Source organism: Camelus bactrianus, chromosome 7 (assembly GCF_048773025.1).
Source record: "Camelus bactrianus isolate YW-2024 breed Bactrian camel chromosome 7, ASM4877302v1, whole genome shotgun sequence".
NCBI classification, from domain to species: domain Eukaryota; kingdom Metazoa; phylum Chordata; class Mammalia; order Artiodactyla; family Camelidae; genus Camelus; species Camelus bactrianus.
In genome coordinates this window covers 42,998,919-43,016,212 of record NC_133545.1, presented here as the reverse complement: position 1 = coordinate 43,016,212, position 17,294 = coordinate 42,998,919, and the positions used below count along the sequence as shown (strand labels likewise).

Genomic DNA, 17,294 nt, shown 5'->3' with positions numbered 1-17,294 from the left:
AATGTGTAATTATTATATTCATGAAATATAAAACATCCAAAAAATTAATTAGGTGATTAATCATAGGTAGCATTCCTAACCCAAAAGATTAAAGGCTAAAATTAAGACATTAACCTTAAGCATTCTAAAGGATGATCATCATTACAGGAAAAACAGAATTCCTGAATCACTTTAAGGAAGTATGAATGCCATCTTATTTCCATGAAAAGATATACCCTTAATGTAAAGTGACAAAACCCCAGGCAAGTTAAAATGAAAAGTTACGTGTAAGTGGCAGCTTTTTAAATGCCATCCAGTGTATCTGAGAATAAACAACCAAGAGCCCTTTTAGTGTAGATTTTGGGGACTATATTTAAAATAGATACATAAAACCAGTCACATGGTAGCATAACATGAATTCACTATACATTAAAACTGTTTTTTATAGAAATTTGTCCTACATGGCCAAAGACTGTTTAAATTTTATAGTAAAGGTGTTTCTTGCATTTCAACATAATAGACGAAATGGAGCTCCCATTTAAAAAGGATAATGTAACTTCAAATATACAGCACGATACATTTTATGGTTTACAGCAGAGAGTATTCATGCTCTCCAGGGTCCTATTGGTTGTCCAATAAGCAAAGTCTATTAAAGTTCAATAATGAAGTACTTTCAAAATATTCCTGGATCATCTCATTTATCTCTCATGAACATTTGTTTTCAACATCAGAAAATCAAAACGGAAAGCTCATAAAAACTGTTAACATATGAAAATGTACTATTCAACAAACCTGATTCCCAGATTCATAGCTTCAGCAGTTCCAATCATACTAATAGCTAACAGCAAGTTGTTGCAGATCTTCGCAGCCTGAAAGTAAATTGAGTATATATTAAATATCTTTATTTTCAAGCTGTAACTCATACTAATAGCTAACAGCAAGTTGTTGCAGATCTTCGCAGCCTGAAAGTAAATTGAGTATATATTAAATATCTTTATTTTCAAGCTGTAACTCACAGGATGCTTTTCTCCACCCAATTCCACATGCTTGTAAAAGTCAGAGCATTCCACTGCTGATTCTTTCCAATGGGGAAAGGAACTGGGTGCTGCATGCCTCCTTCTGAGCCTGACATGCAATCACAGAGCAGACTGGGCATCTCGTCCACTAGGGAAGGACCCTGCAGTGCGGTGACTGAGCTACTCCTATGGGTGCAGCACAGTGGGGAATATGGATCAATGTATCCCACGACTGCTCTTTCAGGAATGGGGCTGACATTCTAATTGAAGAAATGGGAGTAACACACTGAATGAAAAGGCAATGAACAAACAAGCACACAAAATTAAGTGGTAAATTGTATGATAGTGGGTATAAGACAGAGACAATATGAGTCCAGAGAAAGCAGATCACTGAGGGCAGGAGCAGAGAGGAAGTGGAACCTGAAACCATCTCTCAGAAGGCAGGTAGGAATTACATAGGCAAGAGAGGGAAAGGAGGAGAGCAGGGAAAAGGGTAACTATGTAAGAGCATGGGATGATCCTGAGTACAATAAGAAAATGGACTCCTGTGCAGAGGGTTTAAGGAATGGTGAGAAATTTGATCGTTAAGGCTGGGTCAAGAGCTACAAAAGTTAGTGTATTAAAACTTGATATGGCAGGAAATAGGGATCTATTCAAAGTGTCAGAATTGGGAAGTCTATGATGATACAAGCATCCTGATGGAGTTGGTTTTGGTTATGTTGCTGGCAGAGTGGCAAATCTGGCATCCAGAGATCCACTAAGGCCCTGTGAGCAGTAAACAAGAAGTGAGATAATGGAAAACTGGACCAGGTAATGTGTGGAATGAACAAGACAGCCAACAATGAGAGCCACTGAAGCAAAAATCAATAAAATGTGGAGGACTGACTAGACAAGGGAATGGAGACAATAGATATATTTAAAATCATACCAAAGTCTTGAATAAGATAAAGAGGGAGCCAGTGCTAAGACAAAGCATGAGGAGGAGGGAGTGACAGTGTGTGTGCTGGGTAGGAGGGGGACAACTAGTGTGATTTCAGAGTTTAGTGCTGTCATTCATCTCTACCTGATTAGAGGATTGATATAACACATTTCTCAATGAAAATTATTTGGTTTTTAAGAAAAAGATTAAAGTGCATAGGTTACTTCCACCTGACAGTACCACAAACAGAGCTGTGGTAAGTAATTACGAAATTAGAGAGAGGATAACAGCAAGTCAGACATAAGCACTTCATACAGAAGCAGTTTTAAGGATAATTTCAATGGTCACTGGGATAAATATGTCAAAATCTGAAATGATGGAACTTTTGGATATCTTTTAAAATTAGGTTAATTGGCAGATGTCTGTTTACTTCCATTAGAAATGATTGAAAACTAATTTATACCAAATTAATTTAAGAAAATCTGAGCAAACAAAAAATTCATAGATTGAACAGAGTAAGGAGGAATCAGATTGTGGTCAGGAAAGAAAAATGAAGATTAGCCATTTTTTTACATCATTTTACATAAAGTCAGTGTCATTAATGTGAAAATGTTACCTGCCCAGTCCCAACGGCTCCACAGTACACCACATTGGAGCCCATGCACCCCAGCAACTCCTGGGCAGCAGCAAATTCATCTTCGACTCCTCCCACCATAAACGTTAGGTTCCCAGACCGAGCAGCTCCCACACCTGAAGGATTTGAGGGTAAAGAGGTAAAAGCAGAAGGATACATTTCTTAAAGTGTTTAAGTAGACAGCAAAATTAGAGAAAATCCTCAAACCAAATGAGAACATCTTGCCTCTAAGTTGTATTTATGTCAAGCTTGTATAAGATACCGTAAATCTCTCCTGGAATATGTCAATAGTCAAGTACCATGGAGGTTACTCATAAGCCAAAGGGACATACAGATTCAGTCAAACTCAATTTATCTCAAATATTTTGGCATGATCATGGAGTGCCATGGGGATTTGAAATGTGAATTCCATTATTCTCATGCATCTCTTATTCTCTTAAGAAACCTATTCATAATAAAAAGTAAATGGAAAAGGTGACCTGTGCCCTGACTGACACAGGAGCAGCTAGAGGGGTCTGCTGTCCAAGTTTGGACTTGGGGTCTCTGGCTCACTCACTTGCTCTCCTCACACTATCTACAGATGAGACCTACAAAGAGGGACCTGTCTCTTTTTTCCTCCCATAAACAAGTTTGCATTTCAAATGGATTCTTTGTTAAGGTAAAGAAAACAGTTGCTTAGTTAGACTGATCATTCTGATGTACATTCTGTAATACTATTTTTCTTTTCTCTTGTGCCATAAAGGCGTGCATACCTTGAAGATTTTGTAGGTTCAGGTCCAGACCATCCCATTAAGGTGAATACTGCAGTAAGGTGAAAGTCACATGAATTTTTAGGTTTCCCAGTACATATAAAAGTTATGTTTACACTATACTGTAGCATTATGTCTAAAAAAAAAAAAAAAGTACACGCCTCAATTTAAAAAGTCCTTACTGCTAAAGAATGCTAAGCATCATGTGACACCTCAAGGTTGCCACAAACCTTCAAATTGAAAAAAAAACCCAGTATCTGTGAAGAGCAAGAAAATAAAGTATGCCTGTACACCTTTGGGGCAATCCATTCCTAGTTATTCGGCAGGAAGAAGAAATAAACTTTAACACTGGTTTGGCCACTCCTTAGCATCTCAAACAAAGGTCTGATGCATGTTCGTTAATTGAAATGATTGGAGAAGCAACTTCTCCTTTAACACAGAAAATATGGCCTAGACTTGTCCTAAAAAGGAAGGGTGGGGGGGAGCTTCACTTATCTCAATTTTTATTAACTATAAAATAAAACCAAGATTATTACTGCTGCTTTTAGCATTAGAGAAATCTTCATTCATAACTTTCAAGTTAGGTTTTGTTGTTCGAAACCAGGAAAGTATGTGTAAGAGCAATATTGGTAAAATTTTTGCCTTTACAACTTACAGTACAGCTAGGAATAAAGAAACTGTAATCGTCTGCACTATGTATCAAACCTGGCCATTAGAATAGACAGCTGCAAGTAATGGCCTACTTTTGAATTTAATTTATTCAATGAAATACACAATTTTTATACATAAAAAGCCCAAATGAAGAGATTCCTATTTCATTGAAACTGTGAATATTCTGCTACTGCCAAACCGAGTAGCCTTTCTATTTTAGTTTATGCTATTTTTAACTAATTATTAAAAGCAAAAGAAGTCAGCATTATGTAAGCCAAACAGTCTTGGAAGAGGGAGTGCCCACATGCTATGAAAGTCTGAGATGCTCACATATGGTTAAATTACATTATTTCACAATATTTTCAGACACACTGTGGGGCTGATTATGTACAAAAACCCAATTATAACAAATGCTTTTAATTAACCGATCTGTGTCATTTGAACATTCTGATAATGTTGAAGTTTAAGTGACTGTCATTTGGTTAGTTTCTAATTTACTTCAACAAGACGGTGGATCATTAATGTTTTACAATTATTTTGCTCAATTTCTATAGCCATTTTTATTCAAACCGCATAAACCACCCTTACTTCAAATCCTGTTGATCTGACCTATAGAAATTAAGTAGACGATTTAAGTCAAAGCTTACAAACAAATCCAGCACTATCCATCATAGGTCAATAGCTTTGTATCTAGATTACAGGCTGCTAAACAGCTTCAGAGAGTCATTTATTAAAGGAGAATTAATGCTGACAACAGTTCTCAGCTGGTTAATCTTTTGACAGGTGTACTTTCTCACTTGTTCAAACACATATTTCAAAACGAAGAAATAAGTTACTTAAGTGAGAGAAGACCACAAACGAAGGAATAATTCATCTTTTAATTCAGAGGTTGGTGGTATTTCCACCCTTTCCTCCTTTAATTGTGGTGGTGTAATTATTTCCAACTTTATCATAATCTGCCTTCTAATGTAAGGGTCTGACTGAACTGGGTAATTCTAAAGTTTTGGCATTCCTTGGGACCAAATTCTACCTTTCCATACATATTCCCCTAACCATGTGATACTATCGAGCCTAGTCCCATTGTAGAGGCAAAATTAAGACCTAAATTATCCTAAAACAAGTGCACCCATTTTTAGTTTTGAAATAACATATAGAAAGCTAGAATTCTAAAGCTGTGAAAGACAGCTCATGGATTTCAGAAGACACTGTATATATTTTGATGTCTATGAATAATAAACAATACATTTATTACATTGCCATGCCATTTTAATTCTGGCCCACTCCCCAAATTAGGAAAGTATGGAATATATACTTAGGCAGCTGCTAGAATATTGGGAGAAATCATTATTTTACCTTATATTTTAGTAATTGTATATACAAAACCAAAATACATCTTATGCTTACAGCATTTACACACCTTATTAAAATCTTTGGCTTTCTTACCCAGTTCCTCCATGACACCATAAAGCACTTGACAAGGTGAGCGCTGGGGTTGTGTTTATGTCAGCATTCCATTATCTACCATGGTGCATGATACGTTCAATAGACAGTTGTTCAGTAAATTAATTTATGAACATGATACAGACAGCAAAGGACCTAGAGATGAAATATCTGGTTTGGGGATGTGCCACTTCCTGGCTGTGTCATTAGAAACAGATTACCTAACTTCTCCAAGTTTCAATGTATAAAACAGGACAAGCATTAATAACTTCTTCATAAAGTGGCTGTGAATATATCAACATGTGCTATAAAATATAAAATGCTATTTAAATGTGAGGCCTTACTACTTTATAACCTGAATTTGCAAAGTGGGAGTTTTATCTTCACCTATATAGTACCTTGAAGTCCTTTCCTATTTGGTTATCTAAGCCATTTTCTTCTCTAGGATAATTTTAGCCTCTCTGGCTAAATATTAGCCAGCTTGAGCCAATCCTATAAATAATGGAAGCAGGCTGGCCCAGGTTAAGAAGTACTCAAGTGGTCCACAGCCAGTGATATTAAGATTACAGTAAAGACCTCTTGTAAAACCGTTTAAAAGCAGCATAGTGTATTCCAAAGTGACAAGAATGCTGCATTTGTTTGGTTTTATTCACTCAACAAAATTAACCTACTAAGAATCAAGCCCTGAGTTAAGCCCTGGGGTTCTAGATGAATAACATATGTCCCCACTCCTAGGAAGTGACACAATTGTGATCCAGCCACTTCTCTCCTTTCGCGTCACTACCACCTGGCTGAGCCACTACCATCTCTCGCTTGGACACTACAATAGCATCCTACGTGACCTCCCTTCAGCTTTTGCCTCCAAAGTCTATTCTCCATATGGCAGCTAGAGGGATCCTTTCAGAATATAGTTGACCCTTGAATAACGCAGGGGTTAGAGGCACTGATCCTCTGAGAAGTTGAAAATCTGAGTGTAACTTATGGTCAGCCCTCTGCATCTGCAGATTCAACCAGACAAGGATCACGTAGTACTGTAATATTTACTAATGAGAAAAAAATCTGTGGATAAGTGGGTCCACACAGTTCAAACCACTGTTGTTCAAGGGTCTACTGTATAAACCTAGTTCGTGTTTCTTCCCTACTCTCAAGCCTCCAAAGTGTCCCATCACTCTCAGTATAAAATCCAAAGTCCTACGAAGCCCCGCGTGATGCGGCCCTTGGCATACCATTCTCTTCATCGCTCACTGCTTCCCAGCTACCCGGGCCTCCTTGCTGTCCCTGAAACAGGTCCAGTTGAGTTCCCATCTCAAAGCCCCGCACTTGCTATTCCTTTTGCCTAGAATGTTCTTGCCCAAGATATTCATGATTTGCTTCCTTTACTTCATCCAGGTTTCTTCTCAGTATTTACCTCTTTAGATAGGCCTTCCCTGACCCCTCAACTGAGCAATCTAAGATGGCACCCCACCACTCTCTATCCCCTTTTCCTGCTCTGATTTTATTCACAGCATTTATTACCACCTGTTTATGTTAACACCTCTAGTTATTTGGTTTTGGTCTATATTCCTCACATGAAAATTAGCTCCATGAGAGCAGCAACCCTTTGGCCCATTCACCCCATGTTCCCAGTGTCTGGTACATAAGAGATGCTCAGTAATACAGTATTTGCTCCACGAAAGAGAAAAAAGGAGGCAGTGATGATGGGAAGAGCCAGGAGATGAGTGATGGCAGTAGTGTGCACTGACTTCTCTCACAGAGATACGTGCAAGATGCCAAGGCTCTCAGACAGAGCATTTGTCGTTCTAGCAAGTTTTTTCATCTATGAAGTGGGATGATTAGACAAGATGATCACTGGGTTACTTTTAAGCTTTTGAAATTCTATAATTTGGGATTCGGAATTTCACTTACATCCACTTTCCCACATTCATCCCACATTTATCAAAACTAAAGCATGTTTTATTTTATACAAATAGTATAGAAATAGTTCCAAATAAGAGAAGAGTTAGAAAATAGTTTTTCTCATGGAACTAAGTTAATTAAATCTGTCAAGCCTAAATACTTGTGGTTGCCTTTAATGCTTTGTCTAACTCCTTCCAGTGATGATTTCTCCATTATTTCTCTCCCATGAACCGAGAACCAGAAAAATTGAGCTCATTTGTACAAATGAAAAGGCAAATGCCCAAACCATTCAAAGTGGGTGGCTGACTACCCTGCTTTTAAAGTTTGATTTTAATCAACTGTAGAGGAGAAGCACTTTACATCTAATCCAAGTCTCTAAGTCACCTCCCCCTCATTTATAAAAAAGATATTGTAAGGAAACTCCATTATCTAAACTATCTTCCTTCTTCCCTTCCACTCCTACTTCTAGTTGACATCAAGAATATGACCATTCGAAATCCATTCCTCAGTTGTTCTCAACCCTGAGAATGAGGAAGAAACAGTCCTTACCCTCAAGGAGTTTGAAAACTAGTGTTTGTGGTGGTGGTAGTATGTGTGTATATGGTTGTGTGTGGATGGAGATGGGAGAAGAGACAAGGCAAACACACAAATGTAAGTAATAAAAGACTTAGACGCATGCTACAGGAGAGGTATGCATATAGTTTTAAGGAGCTTCAAAGAAGAAAATGTCAGCCAGTACCTATTCAGTGCCTTTAACAACTAGCTAGATCTTTGCGCCAGGAGAAAGGTTCAAGGAGTAAGCATAGTTTCTGAATCAAAAATCAGGACCCATTTTCTGGTATTAGGAGAATATTTGAAATACAACTATTTCAGCAAGTCCAAAATGTAAGGTCATGGTAGGTATAAAATAGTCTTTGCCTTCAAAATGTCTAACATATAATTAGGGGAAAGACATAAACTCAGAAGTAAGTGCCAAAAGGTAGCACCACATACCAAGTGTCAGATGGATGAGGACAATCACCACCAAACCTTGACTTCCCTTTTCCTTCCATTTTTCAACCTCCATCATCAAAAGAATAATGATTGTCAGAAAGAGAGAGGGTGAAAAGGGAAACAAGAAACTGTTCTCAGAGAGTAATGGTCTTGCTGTCAACTGTGGGTAGGCTTGTGAAAACTTTGGTAAGAGTATAGGTATTCTGAATCTATTCATAAATTGTGTTCAGAGTGGTTTCAAACAACATGTACTGAGTAAATAATTTTGTATGTTTTATATACACATTGAGTTCTGCCTGTTATCTAAATGTATGTAATACTCTACCCTCTCTTCACAACAGATTGAGTTTGCTTACTAGAACAAAACAATCAGAAAACTGAAAATCAGAATTAAGAACAAATACCAAAATGAAATCATAAGATTTCACAATGAATTTCAAATTTGGAGCTCAGTATCTTGGCAAACACTATTTGGGAGAGGAATAAAGCAGCCTTAAGGAAAACATAACTTTTCCTTGAACTGAGTTATATGCTTAAAAAACTATCATTTGGAACTTTATGCAGGAGACAGTAAATTAAGTAATGGATAATGTTCTTCACATTTTTACATCAAAAGCAGTGATAACTTTTTCAAGGTAAACTAAGCTAAAACTCAGTTCCTCCTTTATATCCTTTTCTGGCTAATTTTAGCCTTGTACCTGTAATATAGGTCAGTATTAATATTAATCACCTCATTCTAATATTTATGTTTAGGCTAACTTTGGCAGTACCAAAACAGGCTTAAGTCTCAAATTATGCATCAAAATAACACAACCAGCAGCTGAAGACGTTATTCACTATCCCTCCCCATTTCTATATAGAGTCTCACAGCTCTGATTTTTTCCCTCAAGTAAGTTATTTTTTCTGAAGTACTTACATGTTTATGTTTAGGCAAGAAGAGAACTACATAACTCACTGTATCTTCCCCCTTTTCTTGAGTTGTAGGATACAATAACTTCCTCTTCTTTCTCCTTAAATGGTTTCTGATTTTTGAATTTTAATTTTTCTTCTCAGTGAGCTTTAACCAACTCTCTTGGTCTCCTCATCTACTCCTTGCAACAGAAACCACTATGCTACACATACTGGAAACACTTTACAGTGGCTGTCACGTGCAATGACTTTTCATGCATCCATGCCTTTCCTGGGCTGTTTCCTGGTATGAAATTCCCCTCCCTTCCTTCTTCGCCTGGCTAACTCCTGCTTATCTTTCAAGACTCAACTCGGGTCAACTCTGAGAAGCAGTTCATGACCATGACCCCTTTTTTCTATTCTTATAACATTCCTAGTGATATCTCTAATAAAGCACTAACTCTAATCAGTGATTTTTCTGGTGTGTCTTGATAAGACCCTTATGGGCATGAGCTATTTGAATCTCAGCATTCAGCATACAGCATGTCTGATAAATATTCACTGTCTTTTTAGGAAGTAGGTAGAGAAGAAATCATGATTAATAAAAATGACCAGGAATACTAAGAGAATGTTATCAAAAAAGCTCAACTTTGGAGTAGCATGATTCTCCACATAGGGTAGTGGTCACTTATTTCTGCATAAACACACATGAGCATAAATGCACATGTTTGGAGACATTATTACAAAGACTTAAAAATGAAGAACATGGGATCTGAGTTAAGCGACCTGAGGTAAAGGGCACACCACTTGGACCAGTTATAACACCTCTCAATCTCAGTTGCTCCACCGGAAAATCGTGATATAAAAACACTTGCCATACTTACTTTGATGCTCAAATGAAAGAGTACATTGGAAAGATGTTTTGCACAGTTATTACTCAAATTTTACTTAAAAAATTTAAATATAACAAAAAGTGATCTACTCAGCTTGAACATGTCAAAGTCTTTGGCCTAACAGTAGCAAAGAACTGAAATTTGGAATTTAGCCTTACTGATAAGCTGAAACAAGAATTTTAATTTTTAAAAAAATTATGCAAGGCTGATAATTAGGATAACCATTTATAAGTCACAAATAAGGAGATCATTTTCAATCCTCTGACTATTGGAAAGAGGTCTTCAAATCCAGAGAGAGAGGAGAAGGAAATCTAAAAAGTACAATCAACTCAGATCTGTCTTTAATACAGTAAAAAGCCTGCCACCAAAGCACTCTCATTGATATATAGCAAAACATAGTAAATCACTTAATTTACTCAAAAGAACTTAAATGTTTTAACCAGTCTACCATCAAAAGAGATCAAGAAGAGGGCCAATGGGACTTGGGCTGCGATGTGAGCCGTCTTTAAAATGCAATTGTTCTAATCATTTTCTACAGATGCAGCCTCACAAGGGGCTGCTGTCACAGGGACCATTTACGACTTGTTATGGTGTCTCTATTGTTTACCAGCGACATTCGCTGAAAAAGGCGACAGCTGGGACAGAAAGCTGCTACTCAACGAACAATATAATCCCGTGAAAGTAATCAACAAATTTAAGGGTGTTAATTAACTTTACACTTTATCATGTTCAATTAGTTGTCCTTTCTAGAAAAGATTGCCATGCACAATCAGTTTAGAGCGTGCCATGTTTGATTTGTAAGTGATCACTGTTTCTGTTGCAGAGTCCATGTCAGATGTTCTCTTGGGTTTTGGTGACACAGATGAATGGCTCTGCACATGTTAGGGGGTGATCTGGTTTAACATAAGCCAGCATAACATAACCCCTTGTTAACACTATTTCTGGCATCATCCAAGCTGGAAACAGAAACGCAAAAATATTCACAGCACTATTCCGGAGTCAGATAAACAAAGTTTAGTTAGTTTTTCCTGAAATGAACACAAACACAAATACATGGAGAAATAAGCAATTTTTCATCATTATTTTTCAAAATAAGACTTGTCTTTCAGGGGCATGTTTGGGATCATTTCCTCCCAGCAAGATCTTGAAGCTCGGCTGCATTATGCACAAAGCACCACTGTGTCCTCAGCCTTTACATAATGCAAATAGCCTTTTCTATGGCAGGTGAACAAATGCTAGGGATGTGTTGTTAAGTACTAGCTGGTGTTAAATTCTAGAATGTGATTTTTAAATCCAGAAGCTCTATTTTATGTGTGGGAAATCTGCAAGGAAATATATTAATCTATGAATGCAATGTGTTTTCTCTTACCTTTAATGCACCTGTTTCCACTTGCTAATAGGACAAGGGAAAGCTCATGATGCAGTGACAGTGCAGTCAGTATTGCATTTTAATGAAAGTCACTGCAGTTCCACTGAACTGATAAATAGAGCTTTGTATCAAAATATTTCATAAGTCATTGATGAGGTGAACAAAAGCTATTTAATACCAGATTTGGTATTAAACTGAGGTTTGGCTGGAGGAGTCCATCTGAAAGAACACAAAAGCAAGGGGCACGCATCTATCTCTTAAAAAGAAAAGCACCCAACTACCTAGGATTTTGAAACATCTTCATAAAGCTATACCTTGCTCTTCCAGACTAGCTGTTTCCCACATAATACAAATTAAATGCACATAAATAAACCACAGCTGGTTAGCTAGTTATAGCACACACAAGGACAAAGCTGAACTTCTTCAAAATAGAAAAGTTGTTAACTCTGAAAGCTAATAATGCCCTAAGTTAAATATTAAAGAAGGAAATTATAGGCTCTATCTGAAACAGCTGAAACCACAATACACAGCAGAAGAAAACATTAGTTTTCTGCAGAAGATCTGCAGGGAGAAGAGAAGCGGTCGATAGATCCTTAAATTGGAAGCAATAGCTGTTCTTCTAGCCCAAGTTGGCAGCTGCTACATTTGCAGACCTGGTTCATTATTTACCCATAATGACCATCAAGCTGCAGTCAAAGTCAGATCACAACAACTGTCAGCAGCTCTTTTAATTAGCCTTGTTTGAATTCAGATAAATATCACAATAGACCTACTTATGCTGAAAGAGCAACAGAATGTTCCGCAAGGAGTTGGGCTGGTGTGAGAAGGACCAGTGCAGCAAAAAGCCGTCAGACAAAGTGGGGTTTTTAAAGGGTGGGGTAAGTCAGAGAATGAAATGGTTTGCTTTCATTTTGAAAGTCACTTTAAAAATCAATTCTCTGACGTTCACCCCAGATCAAGATGGTGCATAATGCTGGATTGCTGCGAAACTAGGCTCCTAGAAGCAACATATCTGGAGCCTAAGGAGAAAGTTAACTTGATGTCTTCGGAGAATGTGATTTTAAAACTCCATCTTGCAGTTAATGTATCTTTCAGCTTAAAAAAAAATCATTAAAAAAACCCAATTAAGAAATCTGGTATTAAATAGCTTGTAGCCTTAATGTTCTATTTTTCTTTCTTTTGGAGTTGCATGATTTGAAACATTTTTCTGTGATAGGAGTCAGGTATTTCCCTACACATTTTTTTATACATTCCTTGCATTCAGCACTAACAACCACAAAGTATAACAAGGTTAATAACCAAATTCTGAACACTACAATCACTGCTATATTCCACAAACCTCTGGGGTTCCCGCCTCCAGTTTGCTTGAGAAGAAATACAAACATAATGATCACTTGCCTTCTATTTTATACAGAAGTGGTTGTTCACATGAGTTCTGTTTTAACTTTGGGAGTTGGTAAAAAGAAGTGATGGCTGACAGAAAAGGGAGGGTAGAGATGAAGGAAGACTAAAATGCCAGGTGATAACCTGGTAGCAAATCAGAATAAACTCAGGGTAGCAAGAAACTTAAGACTAACAGAAAGCATTGCTAATAAGATACACTCAGCTAACTGGGAATTATCATCTCCAGAACCTACTGGGGAGTCCCTTTAGAATCTGGACTCTGGAATTATTGGGCGGGCACAGTTGAAGAGGCGGCATATCCAAATATAAGCCAGACCTAGTCCACTCTGACATTCTTTCCAGCCCCTCAGTTATTAAGTATCCCTTTGCCACCATTTCTATACTTCATAAGATAATATTAAGGAAGGGTAATCACCAGATCTGCACAAGGATCAAGGACACATTGCTGTTTACCCAAGGTTTAGATCCCACTGACTCTTTCCTTGTTGAGTAGAAAAACAGTCCTATTGAAGTAATTATTATATTTGTGGTCAACTTCAAGTATTAAACCTGCAGAACAAAACTTACTGAATGCTGTGAGACCAAATATGTGCAAAAGGCAACTACTGAATGTTGATGATGTAAGCAGTACAAGAACTCTTCATTTGGTTTCATGAGACTGAATCACAACAAAAAGGAATATTTCTCACCTTACTTTTTTCCCCCAAAGTACAGAATAAGCCAGATACATCATCCTATCATAGATAAAAGCTTTCTCCCTCCCTGTCCCTTAATACAACCTACCTCCTGACTTCATGCACAGCCAGTAGCTACAATTTGTCCAGTAAGCTGCATACAAAGTCAGTTTGTCAGTTTCAAGTCTAGACTCTGGCTCATTAAACTTGAATCAGAATTTCTTCTGTAAGAATTCAGAAGAAAACCTCATACCCATTAGGATGGCTACTCTAAATCAAAACACAAATATAACAAGTAATGGTGAGAATATGAGAAATTAGAACCCTTGTGCACTATTGGTGGGAGTGTAAAATGGTACAAACATACAATGGAGTATTATTCAGCTTTAAGAAGGAAAGAAATTCTAACATATTCTAACTCATGGATGAAAGTTGAGGACACTGTGCTAAGTGAAATAAGCTGATCACAAAAAGACAGATACTGTATGATTCCACTTATATGAGGTACTCAGTAGTCAAATTCACAGAAACATAAAGTGGAACGGGCTTTGGGTGGGGGCAGGGAATAGGGAGGGAGTTGCTGTTTAATGAATACAGAGTTTCAGTTTTGCAGAATGAAGAGTTCTGGAGATCGATGATGGTGATGGTTGCAAATACTACTGAACTGTACATTTAAACATGGTTAAGATAGTACATTTTATATGTATTTTACAATTAAAATTAATTACTTAAAACAGAATACCAAAGAAAATTAATATTTTATTGGTGGTATTCTGATTCTCAAACACAGCAAAGGATCAGAGTATTTCAATGAGATGCTGTTGACTTTAATATAATGATAATGTTTAATATAATGAATTTTAAAAATCATTAACGTAGTTACCTAGAGAAAACCAAGGAAAGCCATGCTAGTCTTACAACCTCCATTAAAAAATACATAAGTTAATAGACAATAAGTAAATGTACAGTTGAGCCAAATGGTATAGCTAGGATCCTCTAATTTTTTAAATTATGCTCATTCCACTAGGTCAAGTTGCTTCCCCAAAGAAAAATGCACAAATTCTGATGAGAAGTCATCTACGAGTTAAGCTGAAAAATGCAAGAGACTAATCAAAACACAAGCCCTAGGATCAAGAATTGGTTAAACTAAAAGCATAGGCTAAAGAAATAAACAAATGACTTTAAATCCATGTGGGCTGGTACTTAAATTTAACCACAAACATGGTAGCAGGGGAAAAAAATCCAGTGTTATATATGCCACATTTATACATGCCATCATACTTTTCTATTTTGGTTAATATTTTCTGTGTGTTTTCTCTCCCTTTATGTTTAATCTTTTTGTGTAGCTTTTCTTGCTTGCTTGCTTTTTTTTTTTTTTTAAAGATGTTCAGGTATGTCTCTCACAGGGAGTAGACAGCTGGATTTTTAAATTGCAATTTCATGAAAAGTGAATTTACTTTGTTTGTATTTATTCCGATTACTTACTTCTAACATATTTTCTGTATTTATTTTCATTTTTCCTTAATATTTTTTCCTCCTTGGATTGATAAGTTTAAGATCCCCCCACCCCCTGGGCTTTAGAAGCTATGAATCACTTTTCTGTTCTTCTAATGATAGTCCTTAAAAATTTTTAAGATATTACATTAACTATGAAATTTCTAATAATGTCTAAAGTTGTTCAGTTTCTATTCTCCTCTCAAACGTTAACTGTGAACCTTAGCCTTCTTTAAGCCAGAGGATACCGCTCTACTCCCCCACCAAACACACACACACACCTCAAATCTTACTGCTGTCCTGTTTTTAAACACACAAAAACAGTTTTCTAAAACAGTTGATACTTAAGGTCTGTGATTTGATTTTTTAAATCATTCTAGGTTCGTGGTTATTTCTTATATCTTACGCCTTTCCTCTTAAGATTCAATTTTTTTCTTTTTACTGTAGAATATCTTTTAATAATTTCTTAGGTAAGATTACCTTGGTTGGTTTTTTTTTTTTTCTTTTCTTTTTTCTTTTTTACATGTATAGAATTCCAGTTTGCAGGCTTACTGGAATGAGAGTGTTTTGTTTAATCCCCACTCCCCACCCTCTCGCCCAGCCATCTGTGTTCACTCCTCCCTATGTATAATTTTATAGTTAACTCTTTTGGCCGCCCAGCCCCCCGTTTTAAGACCAGTTCTTACACTGGTCAGGTTGGAGCCCCTGCTCTGTGGGGATGTTAGGTACATTCCAGATCCAGTCACGCAGTCAGCAGGTGGCTTGGTTCAGTGCCTGGTTTTACCATTGTAACTGTGTCTTCCCATGTCCTAGATTCAAAACTTGCTTTTGTACCCAGAGCTTAGCCAGCTGATGGCTTTAATGTTAACTCAATGTACTATCCTTTCACTCTATTTTTGGTCCATGGAGACCTCTATCCTATCTTGGAGCACAACTATTTCTCACTGATTTTCTCATATATTTGATTATTCTATTATTTTCATGCACTTAGGTACATCAAAACATGAATTTATTCTATCATCTTAACAAAATACACTTTTACTTTTCTCCAATTTCTCTTTTCTTTCCATTCCCAACTACCAGTCTGGTTGTAGCTCTATTCATCTCTCATGTAGGATATCTTAACTCTATAATAACTTAGCTGGTCTTCCTCTGCCTGCAAATAATCGCTTGAACCCAGCTCTCATCAATGCCACAAGAACCATTCATCTTACTTGTCTCCTTGAAGTCTTTCAATCTCTTCAACTTAACCTCAAGGTTTCTCACCATTGTACACAAGGTCCTTTGAAGTCTGGTCAGCTCACCTTTGTAGATTACTTTCTCAGCCCCTGACACCCAAGCCTGACACGCTAGTGGAACCAAGTGACTTTGTCTATTCCCCACATGCAAAAAATGAATCTATCTTTCTTGCCTCCACGCTCATCTGGTGTCCTCTTCCTGGTATGCTGCATCCACATGCGCTCCCTACTCTAGCACCCATCGCAGGGTCTGCTTAGCTAGCGAAACTCCACTTAACTCTGCAAAGCTCAGCCCAAGGGTCTATCCAATCCCCATCCCGTAAGTACTCAGTAAGCCTGTCTGTGCACTCTCCTCAAGCACTTTATTCATCCTCCTGTTCTCAGTCACATCACTCTCTTTCTTAGTTGTTTACCTGTTTGCTTCCCCTAGACTCTGAGCTCTTTACATAATGGCTGTTTAATAAACTGATAGTTAGAAATTTCCAGCAAAGAGAGGTGGAGGAGGTCTTTTGTTTCTAAACATGCAATTCTTTAATCCACTACTATTTATTTTCATGTGTGTTATGAAGTAAGAATCACCTACTGGATAGTCAACTGCCTCAATACAGTTTATTAAATAATTCACCATTTTCCCACTGATCTGAATGCCTTACTTATTTACTAAATCTCCACAGGGACATGGGTCTGTTTGGAAACTTGATTCTGTTCCCTAGTTTACTGTCTATTCTTAAGCAAATACCTTGCTGCTTTAATCACTGTAGCTTTATACTATGTTCTGATATTTAGCAGAGTCCTACTTATCTTACTTAAAAATAAAACATCTTTGGCTATTTTTATTAACTCTTCCAGAGGAGCTTAAGTTTAAAAAAAGAAAGAAAGAAAGAAAGAAACAGAATGTAGCTTTGCATTAAAAGTTATATATTCTCTCAAGAGAATGGACTAAAATCTTTACATGTTTTCCAAAGCAGATACATGGTATTTCTCCATTTTTCAGATCCTATTCCCTCTTTATATAAAGTTTTATCATCTTCTTCATACAGGTCTTGAACATTTGTTG

The 17,294-nt window shown here is 37.1% G+C and overlaps 1 protein-coding gene across 1 annotated transcript in view; it reads right to left on the bottom strand.

The window, feature by feature from the left end:
• HIBADH (3-hydroxyisobutyrate dehydrogenase) overlaps window positions 1-17,294 on the bottom strand; it is a 95,899-nt gene that overhangs the window by 11,648 nt on the left and 66,957 nt on the right. Inside the window, exons 5-6 of the mRNA XM_010971557.2 lie at window positions 2,531-2,664; window positions 772-848 (exon numbers count right to left, since the gene is read on the bottom strand). Coding sequence (XP_010969859.1) covers window positions 772-848; window positions 2,531-2,664 — 211 coding nt within the window. The remainder of the gene's footprint in view (window positions 1-771; window positions 849-2,530; window positions 2,665-17,294) is intronic.